Here is a 17,943-nt window from a genome sequence, read left to right on the forward strand (position 1 = left end):
AATTGTGCTTTAGGGATTTGATCCATTGGGGAGCATTAATGTGCCATGTGCTGTGAAGCCATGATTCTCTAAAGTTATTCCATAGTATGGGTGAGGAAGCTAAGGATATAGCCCGAGTCAGGGAAATGATTGAAGGAAAAGTGAATAGTGGGTTAGTTACTTTGTACTGAGAAATTGAACTTCAAGCTCCCCAAACTACTTGCTTGTTGTAGACAACATCTTATGTAAGAGCGGCGCTGGAGAAATAGATGTCCGTCAGCATAAGCCCATTGATTACTTTTATATTAAAAGTGTATACACGCTTACATAGAAAGATTTCTGAAATGGCACCAGCTAGATTTTAAGTTTTGGGGTAGTTATGAAGATAAGTACTGACTTAGGGGCTGGCCAACTAAGGAAAAGCAATATGGTTTAAAAGGAAGTGATTAGAATTAATTAAGGGCTAGAACCATGGACTAGAGGCCACCCCAGTGGCAACGTTAACCAGTGCAGGTCACCTCCCCTCTGAGCATAATGACTAAAGCATTCTGGCATTGAAGGGAGAATAGACCTGAGTTTAAATTCTAGCTCTACCTCTGACCTCAGTAGTGTATTTAAACTTTGTGAGCCTCAGTTACCTTCTGTATAAAAAAAGGAGGGATGATAAAATTAATCACGTGATTAGGAGGGTTAAATGAGCTAAGGCATTAAAATTCGACACATTACCTACCACAGAATAAACATTCAGTAAGTTTAATGTACTTTATGTGGTTTCAAGGAAATCTGAACGTTGGGAAACTGAATTTTGGGAAAACTGAATGTTTCCTAAAGAAATGTGCATATATTTATATCTGCTGTTTTATCTCAGATGTCAGATACTCGGCTCACTGTTGGAGGGAATTAGAGGGTGACAAGACAGTGTGTGGTCCATACAAACGAGTGAGAGCAGAATTCGTAGGTTTCACAAATGTTGTACTGTGTTATGTTGTTCATAATATGTGTGTTTGTGTGCACATATGTGTACATGAATGGTGTGTACATAATTACAGCGCGTAGGTATGTATGAGTAAAGCTAAGTCAAAGACTGACGTTTCTCAAACTCTGTCATAGGGACTCCTCTTGCAGAGCTCTGTGTTCCTTTTCTGTTGAGTAAATGTTCCTTTCAGAGATTGAGTGGCTCTAGGTGATACCATAAATAGCCAAACATCGTACTCACTTTTATTGAAGCCCAGCCTCACCAAATTATTGCTGGGAGTAGATGAGAAAAGGGAAAGATCTTGAAGGGACCTCACATTTATTAGCTTGAAATTAATATACCAGAAAGGTGAGTGGTAATCCATTTCTTAAAAACATGAACTTCTAGAGGAGACCTCTATAACCTCCCTTGAAATTTCAGTCCCTGTTTATGATCTCAGTTTATAAACTTGTTCCATCTCCCATCTTGAGCAGGCGGACAGGACAGATTTTATTATCAACGTCCCTTAAATTTCCTTAAATCATCAATTGTCCATTTTCTAGGTAATGTCTCACCTCTCTTTTCCACAGCCTTCCTCTCATGTTCCACTCATCTCATGCTAACCCGCCTCCACCAAGTCCCATGGCCAACCCAGTTGGTGTGTTCAGTCATCTCTGCCCCACCTCTCCTCTCTCAGTCTTGGGCTTTCCAGCTCATCAGTCCATGACTGTTCTCCCCAACCTGTCCTTCACACCCAGTTGCAAAGCTATAGTATAAACATAATGTTACTTTGTTTTTTAAATTTAAAAATATATACGGCATACGATAGGTTAGAAGGGCCAAAAAATAATAAAAATTGAACAAGTCTCATGGATCTGGAGTCTCCACACTAGCAGTGGTACGGCATAACAACTGTAAGTCTAGCTTATTACTACTACTATAATTCCCCTTGAATTATATATGTTCTGTCCTTAGTTTAATAAATTTGGACGAGCTGTATTCATTGGACTCTCTTCTGATTGAAACAGAAGTTGGTAGTGGTAAGTTGTATGATGCCTCCATCAGGGTTTCTGATTACTTAATACTGACTACTATTTAATTGCAAATATGTTGCTTACACTGAACACTTAGATTTGGGATGAATGCTCTTAATCCTGAGCAAAAATTAGCTAGTTTTCCACCTTTGCCAGCTCTCCAGCAGGTATCTGTGTGGGTCATTTGGTCACTGAAGTTAAGTCACAGGTAGTCTTTATGGAGGTGAAGATGGGGAAGTGCACTCTTACAACTTTAAACTATTAGTAGGGAATCCTAGTTCCTAAGAAATTCTACTGAACCAGCATTCTGCTCAGTGATCAGACGGGTCAAGTCTTAGAGTCCTTCGGAAGCAACCTAAAGGCTTACCTCTTGGGAAACCAGAAGGTCATACGAGCTCCACTGTTCCCTACTCTCCCAGAACTTCATGAGAGCTCTTAACTAGTACTTTTCAAATATCAACATGTCTATGAATCACTTGATGATCTTATTAACCTGCATATTCTGCTTGGGTAGATCTGGGGTAGGGTCTGCCATTTGGTCTTTCTTACAACCTTCCAGGTGATGTCAGGGCTGCTGGTCTGTGAACCACACTTTGAGTAGCCAGGCACTGACCTGTTGATTTTCTTATTTATACATTGGAATCACTGGAGAGCTTTGAAATTACTGATGCATAGCTCCCACCTCAGAAAATCTGAGGTCACTGGTGTGGGGTGGGGGGTAAGCAGTGGGATTTTTAAACACCCTCCAGGTGTTTCTCATGTGTGGTCAGGTTTGACGAGCTCTGCATTAGACATCATCCCTGAAGCCCCGGATGTCCCTGCAGCCCCACTTCCCCATAAAGCCTCATTGTCCTTATCCTGCTCTTTTGGCATCAGACTCATGTTGCAGAAAACCCCACCTGACTCTCTACCTGTTTCTCAACAGCTGACTGGGCCCAGTGGGTACAGCATGTTTGAGTTAATTCATTCTTCAGCTGACTATTTCAAACCTTCTCTCCCCTCAGACCTTCACAGCTCCTTCTCAATTTTGCACAAAACTCCTCTTCACTGGAGGAAAAAACAAACAAACACAAACAAACAAAAACCCAAACTGAAAGACTGAAAAAAATTCTTTCATCTTCACACCATAACCATGTTCTCTGCCTTCTCTTTTGCACCTCCATCCACGTCCTGGATCTAGGCCCTTGTACTTACCCAATAAACTGACTCTGGAAATGACCTTTTTCATGCCTACATCCCTGGCTCCCCACTCTCCTGGAATTTTCTTTATGCCATATTTCATTTTGTAATGGTCCAATCACCAGAAAAGCCTCTGGAGCCCGTTTTCCAGTTGTAGCTCTCATTCTCTGCCTGTGCCTTCAAGTCTGAGGAATGACCTGCTTGCCAAATGCCTGCCTTATTTTGCTGGGGCCTCTCACATGTGTCTGAATCAGCTGCGCACTCCATCTCTCTCTAAGGACTCGCTCCACTCCCCTTCTCTGACTGGGGTCACAGTGCCTCACACCAGTCCACGCACACGGACTCTCTCTTCCCTCTACACGTGCTCTCTGCCCCCTCTTCTCTGCATGGCTAGGTCCTTACCAGGTTCAGGTTCTTAGCTCAACTGTTACCTCCTGAGAAAGGCCTTCCCTGAACTTTGTTTAAATGAGCCATCACCACCTGTTCCCATGGTCTTCTGTATCTGTCAACTCTGATTTTTTTTTTCTCTACCTGACATACTATATATTTACATGGATTTTGTCCGCTTATGTATCAGGTATCTCATCTAGTAATAATATTAACCCCATAGGGGAAAGAACTTTGCTTGTTGGATTCTCTGCTCTCTGCCTAGAATTTGAACACATCTAACACATCATAGATGCTCGCTGACTATACGCTAATGGAGTGGGTATTCCTGGGACCTTCTCCAGTTTCCCCAAGAAGCCTGAAGCCCTTTGCCTGTCCATCACAAAGAAACATGTCTGTTGTAAAATTGCCCCTCTGATTCCTGACTGAGTTTTTCTTCACCCCCCATCACTGATGAGAACAGTTCATGTACTCTCACAAACCCGCTAGCTCTTCCTACCTGAGTCCATAATGCTGTTGTCTTCCTCCTTCTGTAATAAATTTGCACATCTTCTGCCTCTGTGCCCACAAGTCAACAAATGTGCTTCCGGTCCCAAAGGAGTAACTGTTCCAAGAGCTTTAGTTCTTTTGGGGGTGGGGGGGGAGTTCCTTCTTTCTTTTAAAATCTGTAACTGCTGCCTCTCCTGAGATATTTTTACATTGTGTCTCTAGAGGAGGAATTCCAGCTGATGGCCCAGTGCACACCAGAGGCCCATAGACAGACAGTCTGGCTCCAATTTATGTTCTGTGCTAACATGGCTAATAGGCGTTAGTATTTTGATATAGAGAAGTGCCGTACTTGATCCTGACTTGGTTAAAAACTGGTAACATCTGGCTTAGAATCACACATTTAAGGGCCAAGACTTATTCATTTTCTTCATCCTCCCTCCCTCGCGCTCTCTCTCTCTCTTTCTCTCTCTCTCTCTTTTCCCTTCTCTCTCTGTCTCCCCCTCCCTCCCTTAAAATGTCTTGGGAATAGTTAAAGTATTTTAATAGAGCGGTACACAGAGCAAATCGGCAGAAATTCAGTTTGCGCCATGTTAAACTCTGCTGTAGACACTTGGAACCTACTGAAACTGTTATATATGTATAATATGTATCAGAGCTTCCACAAAACCCCGTTGGTGCCCTTATTATCCCACTACCCCCCTTCCAAGATTTCACCGTCACTTCATTGCAGACCCTAAACTCAACACGCGCTACAGTTAAACTTAAAAAGGGCAGTTACTCTTGATTCATAAGGTGCCCATAATTCTACAAACATCTCATGAAAATGAGCAAACATCTCTGTATAAAACTTGGGTTCAATCCAGAAGTATGTTTAACTCTCAGACGCCTGATAAAACCATGGGGTTGCTGGCTCTGGTAGCTCCTTCGTAGGAGTCTGGCCAAGCAGAGGGTATCCACCATTACAGATCCTCGCAAGGGCCACCTCCACCAACTTGCTGGTCACCTTTCTTGGAGTCTTAACATCTGTGGGTTCTTCAGCTAGAAAAATGTGGTATCGTAACCCGCTTAGATTTAGCTGTCCTAGTGACTTAGTAAGCTGCTGGGGGAGAAGGGGGAACTCGGTATTTGAAAGTAAGCCCTCACTAAACATTCTCTTAGAAACAGGATCACCACTTCTTACAGACATGGTTTTCCTTGGCTTGGACATGACTATCCCTAGCCCATTTGTGCCAAGCCTTTGGCATGGCTGATGCAAACCCTCCCTTTCAACAGGCCTTGTTCTCTGGAAACCTCAGTAAAATACAGCTAGTTCACACTCCGACAAACCTCAAACCTAAACTTTCCCAGTTAACAAATGATATTTTGCCAGAATGCTTACTAAGTCCTGGCTCTGAGGAGAGGGTGACATGCAATTGCCATTGTCTGAAAAACCAACAGACGACCCCTTCTAATGCCGTGGGGTTGCATTCCCGTGGAGCGCTCGAATACAGTTTTCATCATACCATACGCTGTGCTTACTTATTAGAGAATTCATGTTGGCTTTTTTTTTTAATTGTATTTGCATGCTTATCAGATACACAAAATGCATTCTTCATGGATTTGCCTATCACGGGTAGCATAGAGAGTTATGGACTTCAGAAGCGTGGAATCAATGAAAGTAACAATCAAAGAGGAACAGTATGTTTTCTCCCAGCCTCGTAAATCTGATCTATAAATGCAAAGAATGTGAGACATGAATATAAGAAATTCAGTAATTTTATTTAAAACTTAAAAAAGAAAATTTGGCACATTATAGGGGAAGAATTCAACCAACCGAGTCTCCAGAAGGAAAACCTTTTAAATAGGACGTTTCTGAATCCCCATCTGAAATATATATCTTTAGGCAGTAATCATCAGAAACATAACGGAGTAGTGTAGAGCTCAGTTTTATTGTCTTGCATCAGTGAACATTCCTCAAAAGCAGAGAGCGTCACTAATGGAATTATATGTTTTCATGCTATAATTACATTTGATTTTTCCTGATATTTCTATAGACTTTTTGTTCATGGCCCCATGACTAGACAGAATATTTACAAGTTTTCCATCCTCAGCCTCTGCACCCCACCCCAAAAAAAGAGAGACAGAGACTAGAAATAGGAATTCCTGAACAGAAAAAGACAAATGTAGAGTTTGAAACAAAATTATTCAACCTTCAGGGATTTTCTTTCAATAGCAATGAAAACATGAACAATAACAAAAGAAGTAAGGAAAAAGAATTTCATACTTGAAGGTAACAGCATAAGATCCCTCTTAGACACAAATGAGGCACTCCCTGTTTCTGTTTGGTTCTTGAATATTTGTTGGAGAAAATGGAATTTTATCTGGGTCTTTGGGTGTGTTGCTCCAAGTGATCCTGTCAGTGCAAGACAAATGAATTTAGCAGACATGTCTGAGCGACTGCAGGACATGATACCAGGATGCCATCAAGTATGTGAACAGTGGACATCTGTTTTTGGAGAGTCTCTGACTATGAAATCCACAGAAATCTCTAAGGAAGTGATGCAAACAATTAGAAAATTGTGTCGACATCCAGCGTGTTGTTACTTCCCTGTCTTCATCTTCTCCCACATCAAGTCTTCACTTGGTTCAGCACACCTCAGTGACCTTTTTCTTTCTTAGCACTCAATTCCTATTCTCTAGGTTTTAATCACTATGGACTATGAAACTGACACTCACTGCAAATATGTTTACTCTAGGGTTTCCTCCTTAAAGCATTATGGAAGGGAGTATAGGCAGAAAATCTGTTGTTACTGTGTAGGAATGAGAAAAGGAAGGGCTTCTCCTGCTAAGTGGAATGAGGTCAGGGTTATATACTGACATAGATTGGCCTGTTGGGTTGCATATCCTTATCATAAATTGAAGTAAAGTTAACATCAATTTCTCCAAGTTTAAATACACTTTTTTGAAATGCCATTTATTAGAACATTGAAAACACAAGTTTGGTTCTCTCTCCTCAAATCCCTATAGTCTGGCTCCTGGCCCAGCCACTCAACCCAAATCACTGTCTAAAGTCTTCCAAAATAACTTCTCAGCCAAAACCAACAGTATCCTTCTAGACTTGTCAGCTTTATTCAAAACCATATTCTTCTCCCTGCTAATACCCATTCTGGTCTCAAATTATGAGGCTTTGTCCCTTCCAGGTTTTCTAGTTTCTGTATCTCCAGAGGTATACCTATTACAATTCTTCTTTCAAGATCATTTCAATCTCCCATCATTTCAACCACAATATTTGTGCCTGAATTACTTCCCCAGCCCTATCCCTAAACTCTCCCTACTTGTCAAAGTCTTACACCTCTGTTTTCAGGTTTTCAGCTCTGGTTAATCATGGTAAAGTACCAGCTTTGGTCTTGGTTCTCAGCTCATTGCTGCTAGATAATATCTTGGTTTCTGTAGACAAGAATCAATCACTTGCCTCCTTACTAACTCCCTTACATTCATTAAACTTCAAACGTATATATTTTCTACTCAGATTACTTTCACTGAACTAATGTTCCTTTAGTTATCCTCAACCCTACCCTCTCTAGTCAAATGCAGGTTAGACCCAACTTATATGCATATTCAAATAAATACTGCCTGTTGATCAAAATGCAATTAATAATTGAGTGGTGGTTTTACTGTGTTCCGCCATCTCTTAAGTCTGCTCCATTCTTCAGTAGCCCATCCAAATATATTTCTCCAAAGGACTTTCCATGGGGTATGTATAAACGGGGTCCTGTGAACTAGCTTGCTTCCTTCTTCCTCCTCACGAACATACAGATGTATGTGGAAATGTGTTCGAAGTTGTCTTGATGTGTATAAATTCCTATAAATTCAGAGATGTAGCTCTATATTTAGTATGGTTTTGGTTACTTTTTGGAAAGGCAGCTTTTTAGATCATTGGGAAATCTTTTGGATCCTAGGTAAAAATCCATACAGTCTACCCACCCCCACTGCCCACAACAATAGGCACTTAAAATATTCTTAATAATAAGTGGTTACTGAAATTTTACCTCATTCCATGTGTATTTTCATTTCAGGATCCCCCCATGGCTGTAACCCTGGGACTCCGAATGGAAGAAATGATTTTTAATCTTGCTGATACACATTTATTTTTTAATGATTTAGAGGTAAGAATTGAAAAAGAAAGGAATAGTCGTATCCCAACTATTACAATGCTTAGATGGTTTCTAACTAGACAGATAAGCCTCAAGAATCTGAAAAATACTTCGCTCAAGAGGATATGAAAGTTTCTGTCAAGGGGAAAGTGTATATACAAATACAAACAAAAGCTAACTTGCGATAATAAAGTCTGCCTCTGTACAGGCACCTGTTTGAAAGAAAAGTATCTCAGAAGAGGAGAAGGTCTGCTTTGCTGTCCCATGCTGGATAACCCCTTTGGCACCTTTGGAATCAACATTAGCTTTTCCAGGTTACTAACCAGGGTATTATTTAGGTTAAATCACTGGGTACTATTCATGGTGCTGGCATGGGTCCTTAGGGTTTGTAGATAATCTGAAGCTTCATTTTAAACAACATTATCATTCCTTATTTCCTCTGCATCTGGGTAAAACCTTGTTAGAGCCATTTACATAGCACATCTGACTGGTTGCATTGCATTTATTTTCTTTTGTTCTCATTTATCATTTCATTTCTAACCTCAAAGGGAAAGTTAAAAACAGTAACAGAATGAGAGAACTCCCCCTCCCCCAATAGTCTCAAGACCGCTGAATAAATACTGTAATAAGGTATATATGATCTGGCTTCTAATGATCTGGGTGATTAGGCATTCAGATGGTAAAGTTTGAAGTAATTGAGTAGCTAGGCACTGAGCAGACGTACTTCTCAATCCAGTGCCGCCGTGGTGAAATACTTCTTAAGTGACACGTTTACATTTATCTTTTACCCAGTGGTTTCACAATGAAATAAAAGTGTTTATCTGTACTCATATTATAAATGGAGAGGGAGATTATTATTGCAGAAATCCCACCTTGAGCAGAACATTTTATATTGGATTTCCCATTAATTGAATAATAACCTTTGAAATAAATTTATTTATCACATTATTTTTGTAGAGGAGAAACTATAGGGTCCACAAGCATAAAAATTGTGTCTAAGGTTACCTGGTAGCTAAGTGGCAAAACTGGGATTTGAAACTCTGGAGTCTCTCTGGCTCCAGAGCTCATACTTCACCCCCAGACCACGCTGAAATTAACAGAAGGGTGTGAGAAAGAAAAGCCAAATTAGTCAGTGTCTTAAGTAAGTTTTAAAAATTGACAAGGTCTTAAAACCAGTTTCAGCTGCACTTGAGACATGAGTAAAAATTCTGGTTTTTAGTATATCCCATAAATGTATGTGCTGGAAATCTGGGTAATGTCATTTTTTTTTTTTTTGGTGGTGGTGTTTTCTCTGTAGTGAGTCACTGTTTTTCCTGGATAATAAAATTACTGTCTGTTTAAAGAAGTTTTATTTGTTTTCTTTAATGGCCAATATGAAAGATCAGTATTCCTCCGCAAGTTTTCCAATTTCAGATAATAAGAAAAAATAATCACCTCTCTAAAACCTGATTTAAATTAATCCTGCTACTTATTAGTAGTGTAGCATACAGAATGACTTTGTATATACATTATAATAGAAAACATATTTTAATCTTTTTTGGAACTTGAATTTTTATATATGGCAATAACTTTTAGGTTGGTTTTTCTGTTGGTTAAAATGGATGAGTCTCATTTTTCTAAAGAAAATAATAAGATCACTCATCCTTTTAAACCTGTAAAGGACAAAAAAAAATTATGTGGTTTTATTTAGATTTTAGAGGTTTTATTTCATTTCATTAATTATTTTTTACTAGAAATAAATGGAATAAATGACCTTTTATCTTTATAGTGGCACATTAGAAGCCAGATGGAATAAATTTACCACCCAACTTTTTACGGAATAGTAAAGTGAGGAAGCGAAAGTAGCATATCGTGAATTTGCAAATACATTTAGCAAGTTTGACATGAATATTGGCATATCAGAAGCATGTGGTCAGTTATGAGGCTTTAAGAATTTTTATCTTGGATTATGTACTATATAAAATATATTTTTAAAATGCCCGACAGGGTCTCTGGTAAAAATAGTAACTGAGAAAATATTGGTATTGACTTTCTCTTCTGATTATAGCTTTTTAGTTATGTTTTAAAATGTGATTAAAAATTCCATTTGACTCTAGCACTACAACTTAGTATCCAACAGTATCTTATCAATGAAATGATTGAGTATCTGCTTATAAATAGACTGAACACTCCTCTGTGCGGCACACGCATGCGCACGACATAGGCGCATGTTAAGTCCGGATGAAGTGCCCAAGGAAATTCAAAGTCTTATTATTGCCTTCAGTGAGATAAACAGGCATGAAAATAAAATCTAAACAGTAGCTTCCAGGGTCGTTCAGTGCTGTTACGTATATATCCACGATCCTGCTACATCTGATTTTGAAAGTCACTTGACTTTCTACCCATTTTTTATTTCAGTAAACCTCTGATAAGCAGATTGTCATGGGCTGCAGAACTGGCATTGAGCTCTTTCTGCTTCTGCAAACAAAGAGGCAAATTCCTCAAGATTGTAACTACAGCGTTAGCCTTTTATTATTTTTTTCTTCTGTATTTAGTCACTCAGGGTTCCTTTTCTTAACCCAGAAATCTAATTTGAGACTCAAATCCTTCAATAGATACTGTAACATATGTAGTAGCAGCTGCTCTCACATAATTCCTTAAAAGATACAAATTTAAATCCTAATAGACACTTCCCCGGATCCTGCCCAACTGCAGAGAAAGCAAATGTTGACACTACTCTGAAGAAGAGAATGCTCTTTGTTGAAATAAAATGTTGTTTCAGTTAGAATAACTTTCAGAAAAGGAGGCACTGGGGAGTTCAGGTTCACGAAAGTGAGAGAAGACTGCTCTGTGGATTATAACTGATAAAGATCAGTGACAACTTTATGGTCACCTTGTAAGACAAAAATTAAAGAATTTAAGATTAGTAACAGAATTAGTCCAAATATTTGAGTCCTTATACTGAAATTTGTTGAAGCCAAGCATCACACTGTTTTTAGTAGTTAAGGTTTTGGTCAAAAATAATACTTGCAGAATTCCTCTGAGTGAAAACTAATTGAAGAACAATTATTTCGAATCTTCTAAAAATGTAAGTGATTAAAGTTCAGGTTTCTTTCACTGGACTGTAATCCTCAGGCAAGAGTCCAGAGTCAACAAGCATAGTTAACTAGGCATAAATTAAAAGAGAAGTTCCATTTGGAAAAATCTCAAACATAACTTCAAATATGGAGCTCATGCTCCAGTAAGTTTGATATACTGATGTCCTCAGGAGTAAAAAATAAATTTAGGGGCAAAACGTACAAATTAATCATGTGAGTTAATACTCGAAATGTCAGAGGAATTTCTCTACAAATTAGAATGAGAAGGTATGAAATCTAGAAATAACTTCTAATTACCAGAGTTGTTCGTAGGGATTTTCCCCCACTTTTTTTTGGATATGTCCTTATTTATTGTAGTTTATAATAAAAGAGAGAGATGGAAACTATTTACATAATGAAAGATTTCAGAACTTCAGTGGAATGAACAACTTCACATGATGCCACTTTGGTAGTGATTTACTTCCATCTTCATGCTTACCGAGAAGGTCACCATCTCTAAATAAGATAAAAGTCTTTTTGTCTAGAACTGCTTTGCTGCCTCCCTATTCTGGGAGAAGTTTATTTCCAGTTTTCATGCTAATGATTAAATCTCTCCACCCTTTCCTTTAGAGCCCAATGCAATAGCCACTACTGTTGCTTGCCGTACTTTTCCCTGAGGTTTTTCTGGAAGCCTGGTGCCTCCTTTGGTTAAAGTTTGGGCTGGACTCCATTCCACCCATGCTTAGTCAAAAATGGGGTAAACCCTTTCCAAATGCATGCCCCACCCGGACTCCTGTAGCCTTGACCGATACCCCATTCTCCCCCAACTCCCCTCCACTCTTGATGAAAATAGCTTCTTACGGTCCTTACCATATAGAGTACTGTTTTTAATATAATTGCAACTTTTATTAGAAAATTTAAATGATTGTGCTAATTTTGTCAAGAACTGTCATTTGTCTAGATAGCTGCCGTTTAGTCAACAAAGAATTGATGAGAGATTACCGTGTGCCAGATTGTGCCTTGGCTGGGAGTGGGGAGGTAATAAGGAGGTGGCCCAAACACCCCCCTCAGGGAGCTTTCAGTCAAATTAACTTTTTGGAGCCCTTCCTTACCTATGAGTATTGGTTGACATTTATGTTAAATTCACTAATTTATGTGTAATTTATGTAAATCATATGAACCTTTAATTTACTTGGATTTTCAAGTTTCAAAATTATATTGATTGGGCTACTTTTTTATTTTACATTTTGAAAGAAGCCCAACTCAGCTAGTTCACCCTCAGACTATAAGAGGGTCTAATATACTCGATGCGGAAAGCTGGAGATGAGATACAAAATACTTCACCACCAGATACTTACCAGGCCCTATAAGGAACATAAACAGTAGCTGAAGAGCCCTTGTTTAGTAAGGTACCTTCTTGTCAAAGTTAATAGTTTTTTAAAAAGTGATTTTGAAGAGTAAGCATTATGTTACACAGTCAGGATCTGTGAGTATCTGAAATAATTTGAGGGGAGAAAACGAGGTCCAAAAGGCTAAAACATACTTATCCTGAAGTTATTAAGTACTAAGTATTTTAAATGTCCTAGCCAAATTCCCCCTTCAGATCATATACAATTTCACTAGAACTTTACAGATTATTTGAAGATATAATAGGATCCTTAGAACAACAAAGAAGGGTTTACTTTTTATCTTTCTAGATAAGTGACCATTTGAGAACACTGTGACTTCCGTCAGGGCAAGTGTATATGTATATGTACCTAAAGTTTATTCTCCTCTGAGTTTGTAGCACATTGAAGACAGTAAACCTTCATTATTACCCTTTTATTCATAAGTATCATTTCCAGCGTCAGGATTCCAAAACTTGAACAAAAGAAATAAAAGATACCAACTCCCATGGCTATCTAGCTTTTTTCTGTGTTAAAAGACCAGGACTTTTAGAATAACATCAGCATGGTCTTTTCATGGTACCCCCAGCCCAGCAAAATGCAGGAAGTCCAGAAATCTCAAAGGACACCGTAATCATCGGGCCCATCCCGATGGGCTCAACAAATAGCAAATAATAGTAATCACCTGAGGTTCAGCCACACAGTTCTGTATGTCTTCAGATTAGCTTTGTTTCCATACTGTATATACAACAGAAAGGGCTGAAAGTGAACACCAGTCATTCTTATAAAAATTCAGAAAATCATTTATTATCCGTAATTTTCAGAATAAACAATCTTAAGCTGCTCTAAAGAAATCCACATGCCATATGTTTTCAGACCCCTTTTTATGGTACTCTCCTGGATTTAAAACAGAAATGCTGCCTTGTCCCCAGCTTGGCAATGGGATAGATGGGCAAAGGCTGCCCCCTTCTGGCCATGACCCAATCAAATGGAAAGACGGAAAAACCAAATACCACCCAGGCATCGTTTGAAAAACAAATAACTTTTCCAATGTTTTTAACAGGAATGTGATCAAGTTCATATAGATGATGTTTCCTCTGATGATAATGGGCAGGACTTAAGGTAAGCCAGGCCTTTCATGAAGTATGCTCTTTCCTACAGAAATTCAGCTATGGAGTTTTGCACCTGTAATTATTTCTTTTATCTCTTTTTAATGTATTTTGGGTGTTGCAGTACCTACAGTTTTGCAACTGATGGCTTCCATGCAGCTGCAAGTAGTGCAAACCTTTGTTTGCCAACAGGTGTAAGAGGAGGGGTTGACTGGATGAGGAAGTTGGCTTTTCGTTACAGAAGAGTAAAAGAACTATATAACACCTACAAGAACAACGTTGGAGGTATGTGTGGCTCGTTAAATCTAATACAGATACTGCAGAGAGAGGTAGACACTGAACTGTAGTTCCGTGTTCCGTGTTAGAGACTGCTCTACTAGAAAAGATATTAGCAAGAGCCCCTGCTGAACTACACAGTCAGAATTTTAAGTGTCTTCGTTGGTGGGGGGAAAGCATGTAACCACAAAATAAAACAGGCGGCTCTGGCCAAAGGAGTTGGGAATTCTTTGTACCCAAATGTTTGGTCAAGATTCACAGCAGGACATGGAAAGTGTACCCGTCTTGTACAGACACTATTCATGTAAACCCGACAGGGGAACTCCTTGAGGCAGCGGGGAAACCTGTCTGAAAGCAAAGGTCCCAGTCATTAAAGCGAAGTGGTTAGTCCTCATTACCTTTCTGGAATACTTTCCAAAATAAACATAAGCAGTGCTTTATATTATTTCAATGACTTAAGTCTATTTTATTTTTTTAAAAATTGCAGGTTATCTGGCAGTATGTCTTTGCCATGTAGAGTATTAACTGTGATTATCATGGTTTTCAAATGTTCGGATACTCTGTAGGTTTTATCTAAGCTGTTTTACCTTCATCCATTTGTTACAGGTGGTATCATAACCTGTAACATCAAAACTAAAATCCTGGATACGTTTCTTGATAAAATAAACCTCGGCTGTTTCTATTATTAGGATCAGTTTTAGGTCAGCAAGATCCTAAAATTAGCTATGAAGTCACATAACATTTTTCTCCCAGAGTTTTCTGTTTGTTTCTCTCTCTCTTTTTAAAGGAGGAATGAGGAGTTTAAAATCAGAATCTAAAATTGAATGATAAGTTAAATATACTTATGCATACAATACATATGTACATAAATATACATAGAATATAGTATAGTAAGTAACGTTTTCATCTATGGTATATATATTACATATGGCGGGGCTGTGTGTTAGTTCATCTTGTATTCCCAGTGTCTAATAACCCTTAAGGTACATCATAGATGCTCAGTAGATACTCTGTAGCTCAAAAGAACAAAAAACATACAGGGGTTCATGGGTGGCTCAGTCGGTTAAGTGTCTGCCTTCCGCTCAGGTCATGATCCCGGGGTCCTGGGATCAAGCCCCGAGTTGCGCTCCCTGCTCAGTGGGAAGTTTCCTTCTTCTTCCCCCTCTTCTTGTGTGCGCTTTCTCTCTCTCTCAAATGAATAAATAAAATCATTGAAAAAAATGTAGAACCATAAGCAATAGCAATGTTATTATTATGGTTGTTAGAACCAAAAAGGGATCTTGGAAATCTTCATTTCCAAAGTAGAAATAGGCTCCTGTAGGACAGGAGTTTCCAAATTCACTCTAATGCTGTAGATAAGACATTCATAAAATCAGACAAACAGATATTCTGTTTAAATTCCATTGTGGGTAACTTGTTTAATTTTACAATAAATGTCTCCTTGAGAAATCTGAAGTAATTTTTATTTAGATAGGCATAGTTTCCCTCATGAAGGGTATTAAAGTTATGTAAAAACTAAGATTACTAATAATGTTATAGCTTTAAAAGTTTAAGTGCTGACATGCAAGTCCATTTTCTATGCTCTGTTAGCATCCCTTTTTTGAAATAAGGACAAATGAGAGTTGCCAGAAATTAATACATTATGATAAATCATCCATCTGTATATGTGCTCCTAATTTTCTAAAATACAACTTAAATAAGAAACTTCTTTCTAGCAGATTTGCATGATCTTGTTCTATCATAAAACAAGGGTTATTTATTTATTTACTTATTATTCACTAAGCTCCATGTCAAGTGTGGAGTCTGACGTGGGGCTCAATCTCACAACCCTGAGATAAGGACCTGAGCTGGGTTCAAGAGTTGGATGCTCAACCGACTAAGCCACCCAGACGCCCCATAAGCAAGGACTTTTTAAATAAAACAATTAGTATGACTTCTTGTTTTCTTAGCCCAACATCAGTGCAGTTTTAACCATTGTTTATAACTTGTATCACATGCTTCAGAATTTTAAACACAATTCTTTTTAAAACGCACAGTATTAGTGATAGCTTTGGTGCTCGTAGCTACATATGATAACATCCATGGAAAATGATAATGATTGTGGTTGTTAAGAAGTGAAACATTTTCGGACAGCCAGTGTTTGAGGTTCGTATCCCTCGGCAGGTCGACCCTGGTTTCCTCCCCAGATCTATCATATCCCATCTTTTGGGATGGGACCCCGACACAGGCGTGGTTGAAACCCCTCAGGTGATCGTGTCCACGGTGCCACCTTCTGGGTTTGGTGAGAGCAGAGGCTGGGACTCATTCTTTCATTGTTACATCCCCACTGTTTGGCCCAGGACCTGAAATCTAGAAGCTGTTCAGTGAATGTTTGAATGAATGAGTGGATCACCAGTTTCTAAGTGAAAGATCACTATCGATACAAATCAGTCTCTCCCTGTTTCTGATATGATCTCTACTAGACAGAAGGGGGACCAAACTAGGTATTCCTGAAATTTTTCATCTCTTGATTCTGCCTTGGTTTTCGGTTGCAGGACTCCTTGGCCCTGCCAAGAGAGATGCATGGTTACAGTTAAGGGCAGAGATTGAAGGTCTCACCGACTCCTGGCTAACAAACGCACTTAAGTCTTTATCAATTATTAGTACTAGGTAAGTGGTATTATTTCAGTTTCTGTATTTATTGAAGATGTGGTTGTAATAGTACAACACATATACAGATTCATTAATTACTAGAGTATTTTGGAATTTCTGGGGACCTAACAATTCACTGAAGCAAGTGATTTTCAATGTGTGTTGGGGGAGGTGTTTGGGGGCAGAAGATGGGAGTTGCTGCTTCCCAGAATAACCAGGAGATCCCTTGTCTTTACCCTCCTTTCTACATAACTACTGATAATCTCCACAGGAAGGTCATGGGACTAGTAATAAAAAAAAGAAAAACAACAAAAAAGACAGCACCCTGTTGGTGGCAAAGTACAGGAGATGATGAAAAAAAATAAAACAGTAGTTTACACATAGACTGTGTGTTTTAAGCGTTTGGGCCCACTATAGATAATATGCATAAATTAAATGCAAGAAAGTTGCTAGTGGAAGCTCTTTGAAAAACTTGTAATCTTTGCACCATTTGAACTAAATAGTGAAATACTGCCTTAGTAGCATAGATAATAGAACTGAATAGACTTAAAATTAGTTGAACACCATGTGCCATAAATGCTAGTTCATGAAGTAGTATAAATCCGGAAAGCAATCGCTAGTTAGGGTGGATGAAGCATGCATAGCCAAGCTGTGGTAGCACAAATTCAGAAGAAGAGGTCATATTTGGACTGATTGAACTGGGCTACAGAAATCTTGGTGGGGTAAAAGGAGAATCCAGGAATAGAATACAGAAGTTAGCATGTATATGTCCCATCCTGCATGTGACGTCCAGCTGCCACATGACCAGCAACTATACTGATGTCAGAAACTATGAGTGGGTGGATGGAGATGGGTAGGAAGTGGCAGGTTTCCTGGGTCAGGATGGGGAAGCCAGACCAGAGTACTTGGCTCGTTCTGGGCACCACATTCCAATGGGGGCTGTGGCATATTTGACATATCTTTTGTCCAGCAAAGTGGCCAGAAGGGTTTCAGGCTGAGGATTACCACATGAAAGGGGCAGTTGGAGGGAGGAACCAAGGAGTTTCATCTGAAGGAGTGTCCCATGTGGGACAAGATGACCAATTTCAATTGTTTGAGATGTTAGGCTGAAAATAAATTACATTTCCCTCTGATCTGTAAAGGAGAAAATTAGAATGGATGGGTGAGAAGCCTAGGAAGGAAAGTTCTGACTCTATGGGAGGAAGAACTGTCTCACAACTGAAGCTGTTTTAAAATGGGACTTGCTGGCTTGTGATCTGTAACTAGGAATATGGAGACAAAAGGTCAAGGAAGTTAGGATGGGAGGACTCCTGAGTGTCTGAAATTGTGC

At 39.0% G+C, this 17,943-nt stretch overlaps 1 protein-coding gene across 16 annotated transcripts in view; it reads left to right on the plus strand.

Annotated features, from left to right (window-relative positions):
- The window catches only part of EYA4 (EYA transcriptional coactivator and phosphatase 4), a 321,947-nt gene that overhangs the window by 291,726 nt on the left and 12,278 nt on the right, over window positions 1-17,943 (plus strand). For all 16 annotated transcript variants that reach the window (XM_047733823.1, XM_047733824.1, XM_047733825.1 and 13 more), the window contains 4 exons: window positions 8,079-8,168; window positions 13,661-13,719; window positions 13,831-13,991; window positions 16,517-16,631. In XM_047733823.1, the coding sequence (XP_047589779.1) occupies window positions 8,079-8,168; window positions 13,661-13,719; window positions 13,831-13,991; window positions 16,517-16,631 (425 nt within the window). The remainder of the gene's footprint in view (window positions 1-8,078; window positions 8,169-13,660; window positions 13,720-13,830; window positions 13,992-16,516; window positions 16,632-17,943) is intronic.

Source organism: Lutra lutra, chromosome 6, assembly GCF_902655055.1.
Source record: "Lutra lutra chromosome 6, mLutLut1.2, whole genome shotgun sequence".
Classification (NCBI taxonomy): domain Eukaryota; kingdom Metazoa; phylum Chordata; class Mammalia; order Carnivora; family Mustelidae; genus Lutra; species Lutra lutra.